At 36.8% G+C, this 18,322-nt stretch overlaps 2 protein-coding genes across 3 annotated transcripts in view; both read left to right on the top strand.

The window, feature by feature from the left end:
* The window catches only part of LOC134910964 (protein FAM200A-like), a 47,573-nt gene extending 47,304 nt beyond the window's left edge, over nt 1–269 (top strand). The window contains exon 3 of the mRNA XM_063919355.1: nt 29–269. Coding sequence (XP_063775425.1) covers nt 29–269 — 241 coding nt within the window. The remainder of the gene's footprint in view (nt 1–28) is intronic.
* Nucleotides 270–7,664: 7,395 nt separating this feature from the next.
* Nucleotides 7,665–17,431, top strand: TBXT (T-box transcription factor T). Of its 2 annotated transcripts, none has more exons than XM_063919743.1 (8): nt 7,665–7,870; nt 9,584–9,848; nt 9,946–10,080; nt 10,566–10,627; nt 12,496–12,554; nt 13,560–13,733; nt 15,488–15,620; nt 17,164–17,431. In XM_063919743.1, the coding sequence occupies exons 1-8, from the start codon at nt 7,665–7,667 to the stop codon at nt 17,429–17,431; spliced, it is 1,302 nt and encodes a 433-aa protein (XP_063775813.1). The 2 variants fall into 2 exon arrangements, with proteins under 2 accessions (XP_063775813.1, XP_063775812.1); XM_063919742.1 differs by having other exon boundaries at nt 13,557–13,733.
* The last annotated feature ends 891 nt before the right edge of the window (nt 17,432–18,322 follow it).

The raw sequence follows: 18,322 nt of genomic DNA, 5'->3' as shown, positions 1-18,322 counted from the left end.
AATGGGTTGTGTATTTATTGGAATGCAGATGTGATGTTAAGTATGTGGGTAGAACCACACGAAACTTAAAAGTCAGACTCACAGAACATCGTAGAAATATAATCAACAAGGTTCAAAATCATAGTGTCTCTCAACACTTTTGTGACAAGAATCAAGGTGATCCAAGTACCCTTAGAGTCACAGCATTGGAACATATCCCCGTCACAACATGGGCAGAAATTGTTTCAACAGATTGTGCAAACAAGAGATTTACTGGATATTTCAGTTAAACACACTTTATGGGCTGAACGAATCAATGGAACTTAATACAGGCATCTAATTATACCATTCTGTGCTTTTCATCTCCCTTCTGTTATTTTTATAACATTGTAATGAGAGCCTCATATAGCATCGACCCATGAAGTATGTGTATGAGAAATTTATAGGTGGTAGCTCTATTTAAAAAAAAATGTTTAAGCCAAATGTCTGTGAATATTAGGATGGACCCCAATATAGTTTGAGATATACAATAGTCAGTCGTGTCCACTTTAGTTATGTATAAGATAAGCAAGAATTTTTTATGTCAGAGTGCTATGTATTATCTGATGTTAAATAATAGATTATCCGTGCCTTAATACCTATACAGTGATATGTTATATTATCTAATATATGTGTGTGGATATAGTGTTTTTTATAAAGGATACTTATTAGTGTAGTTTTTATGTATTTGTAGTTCAGATATATGGAATAACGTTTTGAATTACCAAATGAAGCACTTCTAATAGAATGATCTTGTTACCGTGACATTGGTTGTTTCCTACTAAAAAATCTTTATAGAAAAACTTTCTACCAGGAAATCATTTGGTGTATTAATGGGTTGCCTGGCAATGTGGCCCTGCTTCCGGGTTCGCGTGGCTCCATTTGATGATCTGTTGTTTAGAGAAGGATCCACTCTTCTTGGGTCATGTGACACAGAGTAGCATCCGTGAGTGGTCAGACGTCCAGTCCCTACTGCCTGGCAACGCGGCCCTGCGTCCGGACCCTGCTGCCTAGCAATGTGGCTCTGCTTCCGAGGTCACATGGCTCAGGTGGGGGGGGTCCATTGCTGGATGACCTTCTGTTGTTCAGTGACGGATCCTCACTTCCGTGGTCATGTGACACCGGGTAGCAACTGTGAGTTGCTGGAAGGCCGGTCCCTGCAGTCTGGCATCATGGCCATGTGATCAGCTAGTCCGATCATGTGACCGGCTCCGTGACGCTGTGGTCAGCTTAATGTACCTCTGTTCATGTGACAAGATGGTCACGTGACCGGGCCCAGCACCCGGCTAATGAAAATTAAAATACCATAAGTAATGAGGCTGACTGGAGATACAGGTTGAGTATCCCATATCCAAATATTCCGAAATACGGAATATTTCGAAACACTGACTTTTTTGAGTGAGACTGAGATAGTGAAACCTTTGTTTTTTGATGGCTCAAGGTACACAAACTTTGTTTAATACTCAAAGTTATTAAAAATATTGTATTAAATGACCTTCGGGCTGTGTGTATAAGGTGTATATGAAACATAAATGAATTGTGTGAATGTACACACACTTTGTTTAATGCACAAAGTTATAAAAAATATTTGCTAATATGACCTTCAGGCTGTGTGTATAAGGTGTATATGAAACACAAATGCATTACGTGCTTAGATTTAGGTTCCATCACCATAATATCTCATTATGGTATGCAATTATTCCAAAATACAGAAAAATACGATATCCAAAATTCCTCTGGTCCCAAGCATTTTGGATAAGGGATACTCAACCTGTATATCAATTCCGGTCATGTCAACCGGATGATCCAATTACTATAGGATTAGATAGATAACATCCTTTCCAACCAGAGTACAGGTTATATCCCTGCCGGTCACATGACCGGAATTAACAAAACATAGATAAACATTTTTAAGGGCTATAATGTTTGTTTGAATAAAATATAAAGGTTTTTATTTATAGGTTTTCCTCCATATCCATTATGAGATTCTTCATTTTTTGCGTTTTCACTCAAGTGTGTCAATTATTGTTACACATGTGCCAGCAGTGGTCTAATTAGTAACCCTTTATAAAAGCTTTTATAAGGTGCTTGGTGCCATGTAGTGTCACCTTTGAAAAAGCTGCCTATACACAGCAAAACGCATCAGATTCCCCTCCTCCTGTGGTCAGTGGGCAACAAATGTGTTTCAATCATTCCTCTGGACAATCCATCACGTGGATTCTTCATTGTGCACTGTCCAAGCATTGATAGTTAAAGGGACTCCTCAATTGCGCTGAATTCCGCTGCTATCCATTCGGATCAACACTTACTGGAACTTACCCTGGCAAATACCTCAGGACCGGTAATTATATACACATCTTTGGACACTTGCCATTGGTCATTTGACCAAATTATTTATCCAGGCCTGGCACCAATTCTGTACAGGACTTTTATATTGAGCCCATATAAATAGACCACAGAACGGGATACAAGGACATATGTATTGCACCACATATGATGATTATATATCTATACTTACCTGTGATTGATACTTTGGTAACTATGTGATTTTAGTATCTGTGTTTATTAGTATTAAAAGTGTTATATGAATTTTAAAACACTGTGTGGCTCACATGTGTATTTAAATTTATGCTAAATAGAATTGAGCGCTGTATTTTCCTTTATATTCTTTCTTATTTGTGGAGTGTGACTATCTCCTATCTACAGCTGCTTAGAAAACCAGCTGAAGTAGCGCCTGTTATTTGATAGTTCATTCTTGATTTATTAAACCACATAATCCCACACTTGACAGTGCATGTCTGATCGCAAATCAAGCATGAAGTCAAAGGAATTGTCTGTAGATCTCCAAGACAGGATTGTCTCTATGCACTAATCTGGGGAAGGTTACAGAAATATATCTCCTGCTTTGAAGGTCCCAATGAGCACAGAGGCCTCCATCATCAGTAAATGGAAGAAGTTCGGAACCACCAAGACTCTTCTTAGATTGGCTGGCTATCTAAACCGAGCGATTGGAGAAGAAGGGCCCTAGTCAAGGAAGTGATGAAGAACCCAATGGTCACTTTGTCAGAGCTACAATATTCCTCTGTGGAGAGAGGAGAACCTTCCAGAAGGACAACCATCTCTGCAGCAATCCACCAATCAGGCCTGTATTGTACAGTGGCCAGAAGGAAGCCACTCCTTAGTAAAAAGCACATGGCAGCCCACCTGGAGTTTGCCAAAATGCACGTGAAGGACTCTCAGACCATGAGAAACAAAATTCTCTGGTCTGATGAGACAAAGATTGAACTCTTTGGCATGAATGGCAGGCGTAATGTTTGCAGGAAACCAGGCACCGATCATCACCAGGCCAATACCATCCGTACATTGAAGCATGGTGGTGGCAGCATCATGCTGTGGGGATGTTTTTCAGTGGCAGGACCTGGGAGACTAGTCAGGATAGAGGGAAAGATGAATGCAGCAATGTACAGAGACATCCTGTATGAAAACCTGCTCCAGAGCGCTCTTGACCTCAGACTGGGGCGACAGTTCATCTTTCAGCAGGACAATAACCCTAAGCACACAGCCAAGATATCAAAGGAGTGGCTTTATGACAACTCTGTGAATGTCCTTGAGTGGTCCATCCAGAGCCCAGACTTGAATCCGATTGAACATCTCTGGAGAGATCTGAAAATGGCTGTGCACCGACGCTTCCCATCCAACCTGATGGAGCTTGAGAGGTGCTGCAAAGAGGAAAGGGGGAAACTGACCAAAGATAGGTGTGCCAAGCTTGTGGCATCCTATTCAAAAAGACTTGAGGCTGTAGTTGTTGCCAAAGGTGTGTGTATACTTATGTACATGTGATTTCTTACTTTTTAATTTTTAATAAATTTGCAAAAATCTCAAAAAACTTTTTCACATTGTCATAATGGGGTATTGTGTGTAGAATTTTGAGGGGAAAAATGAATTTATTCCATCCTGTAATAAGGCTGTAACATAACAAAATGTGAAAAAGTGAATCGCTGTGCATACTTTTATGATGCACTGTAGATAAATCAATGGGACAGTTGATATCTGTTAGTGACGTATCATCATCTTCTCAGATTTTATAATAACATTTAGGTGTATTCAGTTACCTTGCATAGTATATGCATAGAACAATTCTGCTTTTAATGCAGCAGTGTTTGTGCATGTGTTGTAAATAAATAGTTTGTTGGGGTTTTTTTTTGTTCAACCATGGATTCAAATACCTGCCATATTGTAGTTCTGTGTTTCTTTAACTTTTTATTAGAGACTAGCAGTACCTACCCATCATTGATGAGTGATTATTCATTTTATTCAATGATACATGTTTTTTATTTCCCAATATCTTCTATAGTAAAAATAAATGTGATTTTCTTGTTTACCAATTCCTTCGGTCTGTAAATACCTCTTTGTAAACCACACTACGTGTCTTATTACATGTCCCTGATGCAGTGCTGCTGATTTGGACAGGAGGTGGCCATCTTGCAGATTCTGGCTGGCTGATCAGGGTCCGGACAGGAGGGGCCCCTGCCCCCCCCCCCCCCTTTCCATGTACTAGCGCATGCCTTTGCACACTATATTACTGCATTAGAATAAAATACTAATTTTCCTAAATGACAGAGGGTGCCCTAATATTATATACCCCATTACCCATTTATGCCTCTGCCCCCTCCCCCTTCCCTTCCCCTTTATACATATGTGGCTCTGACCCCCGCATTACCTGCTCTGTGACATGACAACAGAGACCATTCGATGTGTTAATTATTTTGCTAGCTAATTAGCCAATTAAGAATTAATAAAAATAAAAACACAGCGCTTATTAATCCACCAAAAAATCTATACACATATGCCACTTCAATAAATAACAAATCTCTGCAGCTCCTACTGGCGGTACTGTTCCACCCACTACAAAACAGAATTACAAAAAAGAATTTATAGGAGCGCTAAAAAAATGTCATTCAATTACTTAATAATAGTTTTATTTAAATACATTCATAAGACAAAATGAAAATACTTTAAAATTGTGCAATTTGATTCAAGCCCATGTCCATATCTCCTTAAATAGCCATCTCAAAAGGCTATATATGTACCAGTCCAACTGACTGTTTGTAACAGACTTGTGTCTCAGTGCTCCAATGGACACCAAATCCCTTTATGTAACAGTTTTTTACAGTCTCTGTGGTACCACTTAAATTTGTATCCAAGCACGGGGGAGAGCGCTGTGGCTGCCTGAATAACCACAGCGGTATGCTACGACCCCTAGTTTTTGCAGCCGTAATATGGAGAGCTTGTTGCTCACGGCTGTCACGGTTGTTCACGGCTGTCACGGCTTTAGCTTCTCTTGCAAGGGGAGCGGACCTCCTTAGCCAGGCACCGCTTCAGCTATGTCCCCAATCAGAATGGCTCGTTGGCCCGCCGTGCAGTCACAAGGAAGATGGTTGGACTATGGGCAGTAGAATCCCAGCAAAAATGCTCCCTTACGCGTTTCTCCACCGTTAGGGCAAGCGGTTTAATCAGTTATTTATATAGCGCACACATATTCCTCAGCGCTGTACAGAGAATATTTGCCCATTCACATCAGTCCCTGCCACAGTGGAACCTACAATCTATATTCCTTATCACATGTACACGCACACACATTCATGCTAGGGTTCTTTTTTTTTTTTTTTGGGAGCCAATTGGAGATGAGTTATAGCCTATGTTACTCGGAGGATATCAAGGAACATTTCAAGGAAAACCCAATTAAAATTGGTTCAGTAGTTCTCAAGTTATTGTGACGTGAGAATCAATACAAACAGTTTTATTAATATTATAGATGTGCGGTTTGGCTCTCCAGAAATCTGAATCCATACGATTCCATACGAATTTTGCGGATCCGAAACAAACAAGAACTTGGTCCAGATCACCTGAGGAGATCTGATCTAAATCTTCCCGTGGTTAGGAATTCAATATTTATCATTGATTATTGAATTTTTTAATCACTTTTAACCAAACTGAATATTGGTATTAGAAATGACTTCCCTTCCAGCACCTTGGGTTTTTCTCTACAATTGTTTACCTCTCTGTTGTTAATTGGATAAAATTTTTAGTTTTGAGTTTAACTATCAGGCATTATACTGTACTTTGGAAGCAGGAAAATTGGCATAGGGCCTGTTGAAGACTTGAGACTATAGCAACTGTATTCAATGTCATGAAAAATGTGCTACTATTTATCATGTAGATTGATAATAAAGAATAGGTAACCTAGCTAATTGCTAATTTAAAAATACTAATATACATCAGTATGTAGAAAACAGTAAACAAATTATTGCAGCTTTTGCTTTGGAAAACAAAATCATAGGTTTTACACTACACTGCTTTTTATCTCCGTGTGTGTGTGTGTGTGTGTGTGTGTGTAAAGAGGCTGGGAATGTTTAAAGAGATTCTATTGAACAGTTTCCTGTCCATTGTCACCTTTCTCCTGCTATCCACAGATTCTCACAGAAAGTAATAAACCACCCCCACAACATACAACACAGGCATTGCCAACAAACCTATTTTCACACATTATCATGGATAGGAGAGTGTATAGTTTTGTTACAATAATAGATTTAGTAGTCTACAAGTAAACATACTTTCTCTTTCTTTAGTGTATCAACACAGAAATTTGTAGCCTTATATATAAATATAATGACCATACAATTTTTAAATACATTATTTACAATACAAATGTACTATAGTTTACGACTCTATATGTATTCATATATTTAGAAACATAGAAACATAGAATTTGACGATAGATAAGAACCACTTGGCCCATCTAGTCTGCCCCTTTTTTTATCCTTTAGGCAATCTCAACCCTTTTTGAACCTTAATTATTTGTAAGGATATTCATGTGCCTATCCCAAGCATGTTTAAATTGCTCTACAGTCTTAGCCTCTACCACCTCTGATGGGAGGCTATTCCACTTATCCACTACCCTTTCTGTGAAGTAATTTTTCCTTAAATTTCCCCTGAACCTCCCCCCCTCCAGTCACATTTACTTAGTGTTCATTCACAAATAAGCATTAAAGAAAGTATTATATGCACAGAAAATAGACCATAGTCCTAAAAGAAATGCATGGCTTGGTATTAGTATTTATTTTTTAAATAGAAGCTCTGCTAACAAAGTCTATAAAATCCATCACTTTCAGGAAAGGGATTTAAAATTAAAATTTGACCAGGTGTTATCTCTGCTTAATTGAAGACAAGTTATTGGGCCTGAAACACCATTTCCTCACTGCAGCAGTAGTCTTTGATAAAGGTGCAAACATTTGGAGATTTGCATAAAGTACCTCTGACTTGCAATTAACATCACAAGATTATCACAGTGTGCAGGCTACACCAATCAAAAGCCTTATTGACATACATCAAAGGAACACTTAACCAATCACTGCTCTCTTTATTCTGCTAGTGATGTCAGCACACTACAGCCATGCCTATTTAATGTAATGTTTAGCAATGCATCCCTGATTAGTGAAAACTGTGCTGCTCAGGTCAAGTGGATTTACTATCTCCAAATACATTAACTGCTGATCACACATATTTGACAGTGTCCTGATAAGGTATCTCTCCTTTGGATCTGCTGAGAGTTTTTTTTACTTGTAGTGAAAAACAACTACTGAGGGATGAGTTTAAGTGCAACAGAGAGTTGTGGAAAGAATTTACAGTACCGAGTAGATCATCTTCTCAGTGCAGTGGAAAATGAGCTTCAAGCTGGCAGTGAGAAAGGGGACCCAACTGAAAGAGAACTCAAAGTTAGTTTGGAGGAAAAGGAGCTTTGGATGAGATTCAAGGAACTCACCAATGAGATGATTGTCACCAAGAATGGCAGGTAAAGTTAAACTGGGGCCAAAGGAAGTTTTTAAGTTGCTTTCTCTTTGTAACATACTGTAAGAGTGAATTGTACATTATGGACGAGATTCAATTTTCTGCAGTTGACAATTCCTCCTGGAATTGTTGGGCAAAAACACTTTGCAACAACTAAAGTCACTCATTTTCCCTTGCACTCCATAGAAGTGCACTGAAAAATTAGTAATGCTTGGCTACTGTAATACTGAACATTGTGGCAGCAAATCTCTGAGAACTAAATCTCTACTATGTCATGTGATTAAGGATGTTGTGAGACTAGTAAGTGTGCAAGTTATTATTTATTTAAAATAGTTGATGTAAATATGTATGTTTTGCTTTGTTGTTTTTTTGTTGGCAATGTCTGAGTTGTCTTAGAGGTTCCATTATATATTAAGCATAGGAAGCAGTGGAGTTGTTTAGTTATGTGTATAAGTGAAATCTACAGTACAAACTGCATTAATTGAAGTTCTGATTAAAATAGTTATGTAATTCTGGTTATTGGTTTATTTAAGCATTGTTATTATTATTTTATCAGCTTTCATTACGATTGAGAGACAAGATAGTTATTTTAGGACTGGTTCTCTAACCATTAAACATATTTTAATTACCTCTCTGTGGTGTATATTACATTTAAATGAGTCTTTAAATATTCATTATATTTGTGTAGATAAATAGCAATCTTTCTGTGAGCATAATCTGAGTATTAATAAGAATTCAATAGCAAAATGAATTCATAAATCAATTAAATCAAGTTAAATTACTATAATATGTTTTGTCCAAAAGTATTCATTTCTTATAAATTATCTGGCATTCCCTTCAAGAAATGTGTTGTGTATTTTATCATTCTGTACTTGTAGTAGTGTAAGAGTAGCCAAATGGTATAAGAAAGAGAATATAAGAAAAAGGGTAGAAAATACAAATTTATAAAAATCCTGGGGCTTTTTCAGTGATTTGTCAATATTAGATAGAATATTAGTTGTATCTAATAAGTACAAGGCTTATTACTTTACTAAAAGATTGCAGATGTATTTTGTTAAAACTTTTCAGTTCATGTTAAGATCATTTTTGTCAACATACCTTAACCATTTTACGCTAATGAGATACAAGTAATTCATTTGATTTTGCATAGTGCAGTACATAGTGCAGTACATATCGAAATAGTAATCTCTCAGCTGCTTACATAGGGAGAATAAAACTATTTTTTTTTTACAAAATCCAAAAGCGCAGTTAATAGGTAACAGAACACAATGCTGTACTTAATTGACTGAGAAAACATGTATATGTATAACTGGGGACATGCTAAAGGTGTATAAAAAGGTCAGAAGAATCATATTGGTTCAGTAGCAAAGTAATTAAAGTTACTTCACAGCAGATGAGTTGTTTGACCCCAAATTAAAGACAAAAGACAATGCTGATCTCAAAGGATATAAACGGGGAGGGAGGATAGTTCATTTCCTTTCTAACGTCACCTTTTAAATTACTTTATTTGTCTTTGGATAAAAAGACATGGATGGGTATCTCCCAGCCACCCATGGAGAAATTAAGCTTGCAGTTTAACACGGTGTGGATGTAAGCTGTGTAGTTAATGTTGGTTAGATTATACTATACTATACATTATAGCACTATTAGTACAGAGTGTTTGTTGTGGCTTTATTCTGTGCAACCCTGGATTCAATATTTTCCTTCCCTATTTTAGACGAATGTTTCCTGTGCTGAAAGTAAATGTGTCTGGCCTGGATCCAAATGCCATGTACACTTTTCTGCTGGATTTTGTGGCAGCAGACAACCATCGTTGGAAGTATGTGAATGGAGAGTGGGTGCCAGGGGGCAAACCTGAGCCTCAGGCTCCGAGCTGTGTTTATATTCACCCAGACTCTCCAAACTTTGGAGCCCATTGGATGAAAGACTCTGTTTCCTTCAGCAAGGTCAAGCTCACCAATAAAATGAATGGTGGAGGCCAGGTAATCATGTACTATATAAAGTATAAATGTGCACTTTTTACTTTATACCATCTTGCATTGATGGATTTTTTTATAAAATGTATTTTATTTTTTTCAGATTATGTTAAACTCATTGCATAAATATGAGCCCAGAATTCACATAGTGAGAGTTGGCGGACCCCAAAGGATGATCACAAGTCATTCCTTTCCTGAGACGCAATTCATAGCTGTGACGGCCTATCAGAATGAAGAGGTGCACAATCAATAAATGGGTGTTCAATACTTTTGTGCATTTCAGGTTACATAAAATAATAGCAATAGGGTGTTAAATTGCAGTAATGTGAATTCGGTCCTGTGATATAATATGGCTTCTTCTTTGTTGGGCTGTTTTTCATCATTCTCTATTTATTGGTAATATTTCTCGGGCAACTCTGAAGCCACACACATTGTAAAGTGATTTGTAGTGCCATAATCAATTTGCTAATTATACAATATGGGAGTGTCTCTCTTGTTTACTTTTTATATGATTTCATTTGTTTTTCTTATTGTATTTCTTGGTGCAAATCCAAAGTTTAATTTTTTTTTTTTAAACATGTTCACTTTTGGAGAAATTCTCTTGTCACTCTTTTGTGGTAGTACCTATTTTATTTCGTACCCTAACGTGTCTGCAGAAGAACATTAATTATCCCATAACTGCTAAAATATATTATATTTACTTACAATATGTTTATTTTTTAGATTACAGCCCTTAAAATTAAGCATAATCCCTTTGCAAAGGCATTTCTTGATGCTAAAGAAAGGTAAGATTTGTTTTCTACATATTTTTACTCTATATATATATATATATATATATATATATATATATCTTTACATACAGTATGTGGCATAATTTGTACAGGACAAACACATGTAGTCCTTAATAACAATGTAAATTACCAACAGAACAGTGCCACCTAGTGGGTATGGCTGAGTAGTCATCACCTGCATTCAGTAAATGATCTCTTAGACAAACCTGCTAAGGGGGGCAAGTGGAGGCATTGCTCACGGCAACCAATCACATTATAGCTACCATTTATCTGGTACATTCTATAAAATGATAGCTATATGGGCTACACCTCCATTTATACTCTTTAGAAGGTTTGATAAATTTCCAGTGGTGCCAACCTTGTTTAATTTAGCAAAAAACACACATGCTGTCATAAGAAAAAGTTACTTGCTTTATTGTATATATTAATACTATTAAATACATGATTTTACATTAATTTGTCTTTACTGTTGAGGGCATCATGAAGTGTCTTCATACTACTGGGAATCATTGTTGTTAAACTCTCTTATTTCCCCTGTAGCAAACATTCTTCCACACATGTCTCAGTGGCAGAGCAGCTCAACATCTGCCTGGACATTCACTTTGTTTAATTTCAACAAAGTGGTCAACAAAAGGCCACGCTGACAATAATAAGTGGGACTCAGGAACAGGGTGCTCAGGAATGTATTATTGCAAACAGCTTCTGTACATGGTTTACTTGTTGCTGACATTTCACTTATGTACATATGTATAACAAAAGTAAACAGTCCTCTCCTGGTTCAGCCTTTGTCTGTAGAGAATACATGAATGCTTATTTAAGTTAAACTGCTGTGCTCATAATAAGGTTTGTTTTTGTGTGTGGTAAATCTCATAAAGTGCTAGCCACTGAGTGAGGGGCATTACATATATGATGTACTGGACAAACCTTCTAAAGTGCTACACATTCTATGCCACTAATAACATCCACTCATATTAATTGGCTGTAAGGAGCATGGGTTAGGAAGGGGACAAGAGTTAACTGTGGGCTGATGTCTGCTTTCAGTTACAGTATAATTAAGATAAATATGACACTTTATGGGTTCTATTCATGAAGCAGTTAAAAGAATGAAGAAGTGAACCCATGGAGAAGTTGTCCATGGCAACCAATCAGCTGCTCCATACAATTGTTACTTCAATTGTTATTGGTTGCCATGGGCAACTTCTCCACTGGCTCACTTCTCCACCCTTTTCACTGCTTCATGAATAGACCACTATATCCTCTCCTGTAGTGGTGCATTAACATGGCTGTTCCTTTCTGATACTAACCAATATGAGAAAAAGTGGAAGAGGCAGGTTATGTGCCTGACTGCAGAAGTCCAAGATACCTGTAGATTACTTTGTTCTTTACCACTCACATAATGGTGTCAGCAGGGCAGGAGTGAAGGAGAGTTACCAAGGCAGGGCAGGAGGTGATGTTAGGACTAGGGGTATATTTACTAAAGTGCAGGTTTATAAGCCCATAGCAACCAATCAGATTCTACTAATCATCTATCTAGCACCATCTACAAGATAATAGCTAGAATCTGACTGGTTGTTATGAGCAACATCTCCAGTCCATTAAACCCGCACTTTAATAAATATACCTGTAAAAGTAATGTGGATAAAGTAATTTATTTTTTTTAGATGAAATATTTTAATTATTCAATTTAGAAAATGCTTTAAATTGTGGTGTTGGATCTGTTAAATATTACTTTCCATTGGAAGAATTGCATGGTGGTAAATTATGTCGAAATACTATTCAATGAAATAGTAAATAATATTCATTTTAGGTGCATTAAATGGTTTCAAAGACTAACAAAAACTATATTGTTTTTCTATTCACAGAACTGATCACAAAGAACTCCTGGAGGATGGGATAGATGGCCAGCAAGTGTATTCACAGTGTAAGCAGAATCTATCAGTTATTTATTAACAAATATATTGCCTACTTATTCCCCAGTAGTTTACAGAAAATATTTAATTATCAGGCAATCATTCCCATCAGTCCCTGTCCCAGAGGAGCTTATATTCCTACCAGACAGACACACACTTGCAACATTACATTTTGTGACATGTCAATTAACCAACCAATATGTATTTGGAATGTGCAAGGAACTCTGTGAATCATTGAGGAAACTCACGCAAACATGGGGAACATACATCCTCCACATAGATAAGTCCTATGACCCATGCAGCAGCAACACTAACCATTTTTGCACAGTATGCCACCATGCTGCACATATGTTATAGAAGATATATTAATGACTTTAGTTTAACTAGACTTGTGCAATATGTAACCTGGAATTTCAGAGAAAAGGATAATGATGGTATTTCTTAGTGGGAGATGTATCACGCATAGGAGAGAGATAAAGTGAAGCAGTTGGCCAAAGCAGTTACTACTGTAACTGTCTTTTCAAAGACTGTGCTTGATAAATTACTGGAGCTGATTGGTTGCTTTAAGCGACTTTTTCTGTTTATGGGGTCTATTTATGAAGCAGTGAAAAGAGTGGAGAAGTGAGCCTGTGGAGAAGTTGCCCATGGCAATCAATCAGCTGCTCCGTACAATTATATAGTATGCAAATTATAAATGTTACTTCAATGCTGATTGGTTGCCATGGGCAACTTCTCCAATGGCTCACTTCTTCACACTTTTCCCTGCTTCATGAATATACCTCTATCTCTCTGTAACATTAGATACATCTACCGCTTAAGCTGATACATAATAATAATTATATATGTAAAGGAAATAATATTGATAAATCAGTCATTACTACACAAAATGTGTAAGCAAATATGGCTAGCTATTCTCATATATTTAAAAACAAATACAAAATCTCCTTGTTTACACAGTTTTCATTTTCTTTACATTTAAATAAATTAGCATTTTTTTTTTGCTCTTCCTTCAGTAGGTGGATGGCTGATTCCCGGAGCAGCACCACTGCGCTCACCTGCTAATTCTCATTCTCAGTTTGGAAACCCCATAGCCCTTTCTTCTTCTCATGGCTGTGATCGATACTCAGCTCTGCGAAATCACCGCGCAGCCCCATATCCCAGCCCGTACTCTCACAGAAACAGCTCTCCTAGTAAGTTTCAAAGCTATGCACCAATTTTCATATGTATTTTCAGACTAATGGACATTTAGATGTTGATTATAAGATCAATACATGCATTGAAATAATTGAGTCCCGTACATTTAAGGTTTACAATTAACAGTTTTTAACTATATCTTAATACATTTTCTAAAACATTTTGGCATGAGTTACAGTGCATCTCAAAAGTATTCACAGCACTTCACTTTTTCCACATTTTGATATATTACAGCATTATTTGCTGCCAAAGGTGCATCAGCAAAGTATTGAGCAAAGGCTGTGAATACTTATGTACATGTGATTTCTTACTTTTTATTTTTAATAAACTTGCAAAAATCACAAAAAAACTTTTTTCACGTTATCATTATGGGGTATTGTGTGTAGAGTTTTGAGGAAAAAATGAATTTATTCCATTTTGGAATAAAGCTGTAACAACAAAATGTGGAAAAAGTGAAGTGCTGTGAATACTTTCCAGATGCACTGTATTCTGTATTAAAAGTCTGTTTATTTACAAGGGTAGACTCACTCAAGTGCGGTTGCAAAGTACAGAATTTTGGTACTTTGCGGATGCGCAGGACATGCTCTGCGCGTGTGCAATTGGGTCCTGCGACATAGGGAGCAGAGTGGTAGCAGTTTGGCAGTGATTGACAAGCTGCTGATGTGTGTGAAGGGGGCATGATGGTCTCCATTTGTGAAAATGGAGGCATGCTGCTGCTGTTTAGGGGGTGGGAAGTGGCCAGGGATCTCCGTCGTAGAATGGAGATTTCCTAGCCTCCGCGATGGGTGGTATGCACGACACCATGGGTGCCACAAGCTGCCCGATGGTGGAGAGAGATCTGGGACGCAGCTCAGATCACTACTGCAGCAGGAGGCATTTACTTGTAAGAGATGCCTCCTGCTGCATCACCATACAGCGCTATCACTGCTACTTCCAACTCCAACCACCTCCGAATGACCCCATGAATTATGTAAGTGTGTACCTAGCTTTAGACTTTGACAGACAACTTAAAATAATAGAATGCATATATGGAATTACAAGACAATGGGGAATAATTATTTCTTGCAGTATGCCCCTTGTTTTAAAAATTCATTATCATCGCAATCCACATCAACAAGGAATCTTTAATCACTGGAGTTCATCATTACTGAACCACCAGGACAAGGATTCACTTTACTTCCTTCTTCTGCCCCCCTGCACTGTCACTGCTGCTATTGCACATGCACTGACAATCGTCAGTGCAGTGCAAGAGAACATCACCAGGAAGGGAACCTACAGATGCCTTTCCCGAAAATATTGTCAGTGAGTAGTTTATAAGCTACATTGGCTAATGCCATCTGAAGATGGCATTAACTTTCAGGGTCAAGCTCTGAAATGCTTCGTATTCCAACGCTTGATAAATTCATCATTGAAGCAACCTCCATAGAAAACTATGGGGTACAGGTTTGTGAATGAAAACAGTGAATCGCAGCAGAGATCATCAATATCTGCAGCAGTCCTCAAAGATACATTAAGGGGATAATTAATATTAGCAGGTAACCCACATGTTTTTTTAATCCCACAAATATGATTTGAAAAATAGGCCCCAATAACTTTGTACATATCATTTCTCATCCCGGAAAATATACCAATATTTGAGCAGTGAAAAACATATATTGTCTCAAAAATTTTCATTAAACAAACTGTACAATAGGTTGTATTATGTTTTTTGTACTATTGTTGTTCATGTATATTTCTTCTTTTTGTATAGCAACTATAACGGATAATTCATCTGCGTGTCTGTCTTTGCTTCAGTCCCATGACAACTGGTCTAGTCTTCAAATGCAAACTCATACAGGAATTCTGCCAGTGAGTCACAGCTCAGGATCCTCAAGTAATTCCAGGTAAAAGTGTCTATCTTTATATACCACAATCTCATATCTATCTGTCTATCTATCTATCTATCTATCTATCTATCTATCTATCTATCTATCTATCTATCTATCTATCTATCTATCTCTCCATGTATCTATATCATATATCTGTTACCTAAGACCTCTATTCATGTAGAAAGTCCATACCGCCAGACAGTGAATCTAAGGGATGCCCCTCTGTCTTCAGCAGTTACATTATGAATGGCATGTACGCAAAGGGATTTTGTTATTTTATTTCTAATACCCATCCTTACAATTTTGTGATCCAATATTTTGCTCTGTGATGCCATTTTGTATATTTGTATGATATAGCAAATTGTTCTTATACTTTCAACTAACTGTAACTTTTATTGGACTAGAACACCCTAATTATGACTTTAACATAAATTTCCTGCTGTTACAATGGTGGCCTCGGGTAACGATTACATGAGCTCTATTGATACAGCTGTGAGGTCTTCACCCCACTTGGCTGACACAAACAGTCTATGAACATGTCACAGTCCCCAGTAAAATATGTAAATATGTAACTATACATAGATATACTATATGAATAAAATAAAATGAATTAACCCTCACTCTTAATTATCAAGAAAAGTAAAAGGAGCTGTGCAGTTCCATGACCTATATACATGTATGCAACTCATGGAATCTGAGGGTGCATATTTAAATATCGGCAGGGTTTTTCCCACAGCTGCAAGGTTTTTACTATTAAATTGTCAGGCAGAAAAATCACTTGCGGTAATGTCTATAGGAATTTCAACTGCTATTTTCTTACAGCCCTAGAGAAGGTCTAAAAAAATTTTTAAAAATCACTAATTTAAGATAAAAATGTAGGGACTCCCATCAGAACCTAATGGACACCCCTGCTAATAACTAATTAGGCAATTTGTCAGTTTTCAGTTAGCTCAGTTAGTCCAAAAGAAAATTTCCTCAATTCACTCCAAATTAACTTTTTCATTATTTATGTACCCCAAATGTAATTCGAGTATTTATTTTAACAAAACAAAGTCGCTTTTTAGCATTTTTTTTTTACTTTTTTTTTAAATTGACCTAAAAGTACCCAAAATTACCCTTTTCTATTTTGCTTTAGCTTTTTTCATTTTTTTAATTTCTATTTAAATGAAAAAAGTTAGTTTTTGTGTCTTTTTTTCAAACGTGCACAAATAAACTATTTGCTGCATTTTTTAATATACTTTTTTGGGGGTCAGTAATTATCATTATTACTGTTACGCAACTTTTTTAATTTTAGGGGGTACAGGCTATTCTAAATAAAAACATGTCACCTGCTGGTTGTTGCTGCAACCACTTTTTCACTATTTTAATACCTCAGTTATTGGGTGCGCGCATTCTTGTGGTATTCAAAAATTGGTTGCGATGTCCGCTGCATTTTTACTGCAAAAATCTCATACCCAATTGAATCTGCTCTCTAAAATGTCTGCAATTTAATAGATACAAACAAGAATGTTGTATCATTTTATCATAAAATGCTAATTGTTATAATTTTATATTGCAGTCAGTATCCTAATGTGTGGTCTGTGAGCAATACTAACATCACACCAGTGTCTCAGTCTGGAGTAATCCCTAATGGATTAGGACCTCAGTACATGAGAGGCTCTGCGACTCATTACACATCTCTTTCACATGGGATACCATCACCATCCTCAGGATCTTCATTATATGACCATGGATCCTCTGCAGAGATAGTAGAAAATCAATATGAAGTCACAACCCATTCCAGATTATCAACACAATGGACATCAGTCACACCAACTTCATTGTAAACGGAAGTCTTGCTTGATTTCAGAAACACTCAAATACTCCATTGCAGTAAAAGATCATGTCCAGTAAAAGATTTGGAGCATACAGGAACTGAAGTTTTTAGTTGAAGAACTACCTTCTTTGTGGGTCACAAATCATATAGAAAATGGCTCCACCATCAATTCCTAAGACTGCTGAAATATCATACAGTATATGACTTCATACAAAAATGTAAATACCATAAATACAGTGGGTGGAGATGCTACAAGACCTGTAGCTTGGAGGGGTGGGGAAAATCTCCATTTCATCTACTGTCTGTCATTTTGTTCTCCATCATGTGGTACATGGTAGCTCTTACCAAATGTTGCTATACAGCACACAAATGTTTGGTTACAGCCATGACTATATAAATATGCTTTAAGCAGTGAAAGGGTGGAGATTCAATCAGATTCCTCAAAAAGAGCCTAGAAACTTACTGTATATAAATGTCAAAAACAACATATGTGTGTTTGTACTTCCAGTAATACAGTGTAGATATGACTGCAGTAACAACCACTGTACAATTTAATAGGCACCCAAAGGGAAATAAAGTGCAGTGAAAATTATTTATTTTGCTAGCCAAATTTAGGAAAGTAACATTGAGTATGTTTATTTCTTATTGAAAGTAAAAAGTCATAACAATCCTTCAAAAAGTTATTTATTTAAAATATGCATAATTATGCATATTGTGTCTTAACGGTATGTCTTATTTGTAAAGGTTTTAGAAAAACTCTAAACTGTACTTCAAATTTTATTGTTTTCATGTTACTTCAGATCTAAACAGATCATTGACTCTTTTGTTAAAAAAAGAAATATCAGGGTAATTATGAGGCACTGATCTAAATTTTCCAATAAATTAAGTTTAGCCCTGTGAA

The sequence above is a fragment of the Pseudophryne corroboree genome, chromosome 4 (assembly GCF_028390025.1).
Source record: "Pseudophryne corroboree isolate aPseCor3 chromosome 4, aPseCor3.hap2, whole genome shotgun sequence".
Lineage (NCBI taxonomy): Eukaryota > Metazoa > Chordata > Amphibia > Anura > Myobatrachidae > Pseudophryne > Pseudophryne corroboree.
The sequence above is the reverse complement of the archived record's forward strand: the minus strand, read 5'-3'. Positions and strand labels throughout refer to the sequence as shown.

Coding starts and splice junctions, on each gene's coding strand:
- TBXT (XM_063919742.1), top strand. CDS start 7,665: ATGAGTTTAAGTGCAACAGAGAGTTGTGGAAAGAATTTACAGTACCGA. Junction 7,871..9,583: donor ATTGTCACCAAGAATGGCAG/GTAAAGTTAAAC, acceptor TCCCTATTTTAG/ACGAATGTTTCCTGTGCTGA. Junction 12,555..13,556: donor CCAGCAAGTGTATTCACAGT/GTAAGCAGAATC, acceptor CTCTTCCTTCAG/TAGGTGGATGGCTGATTCCC.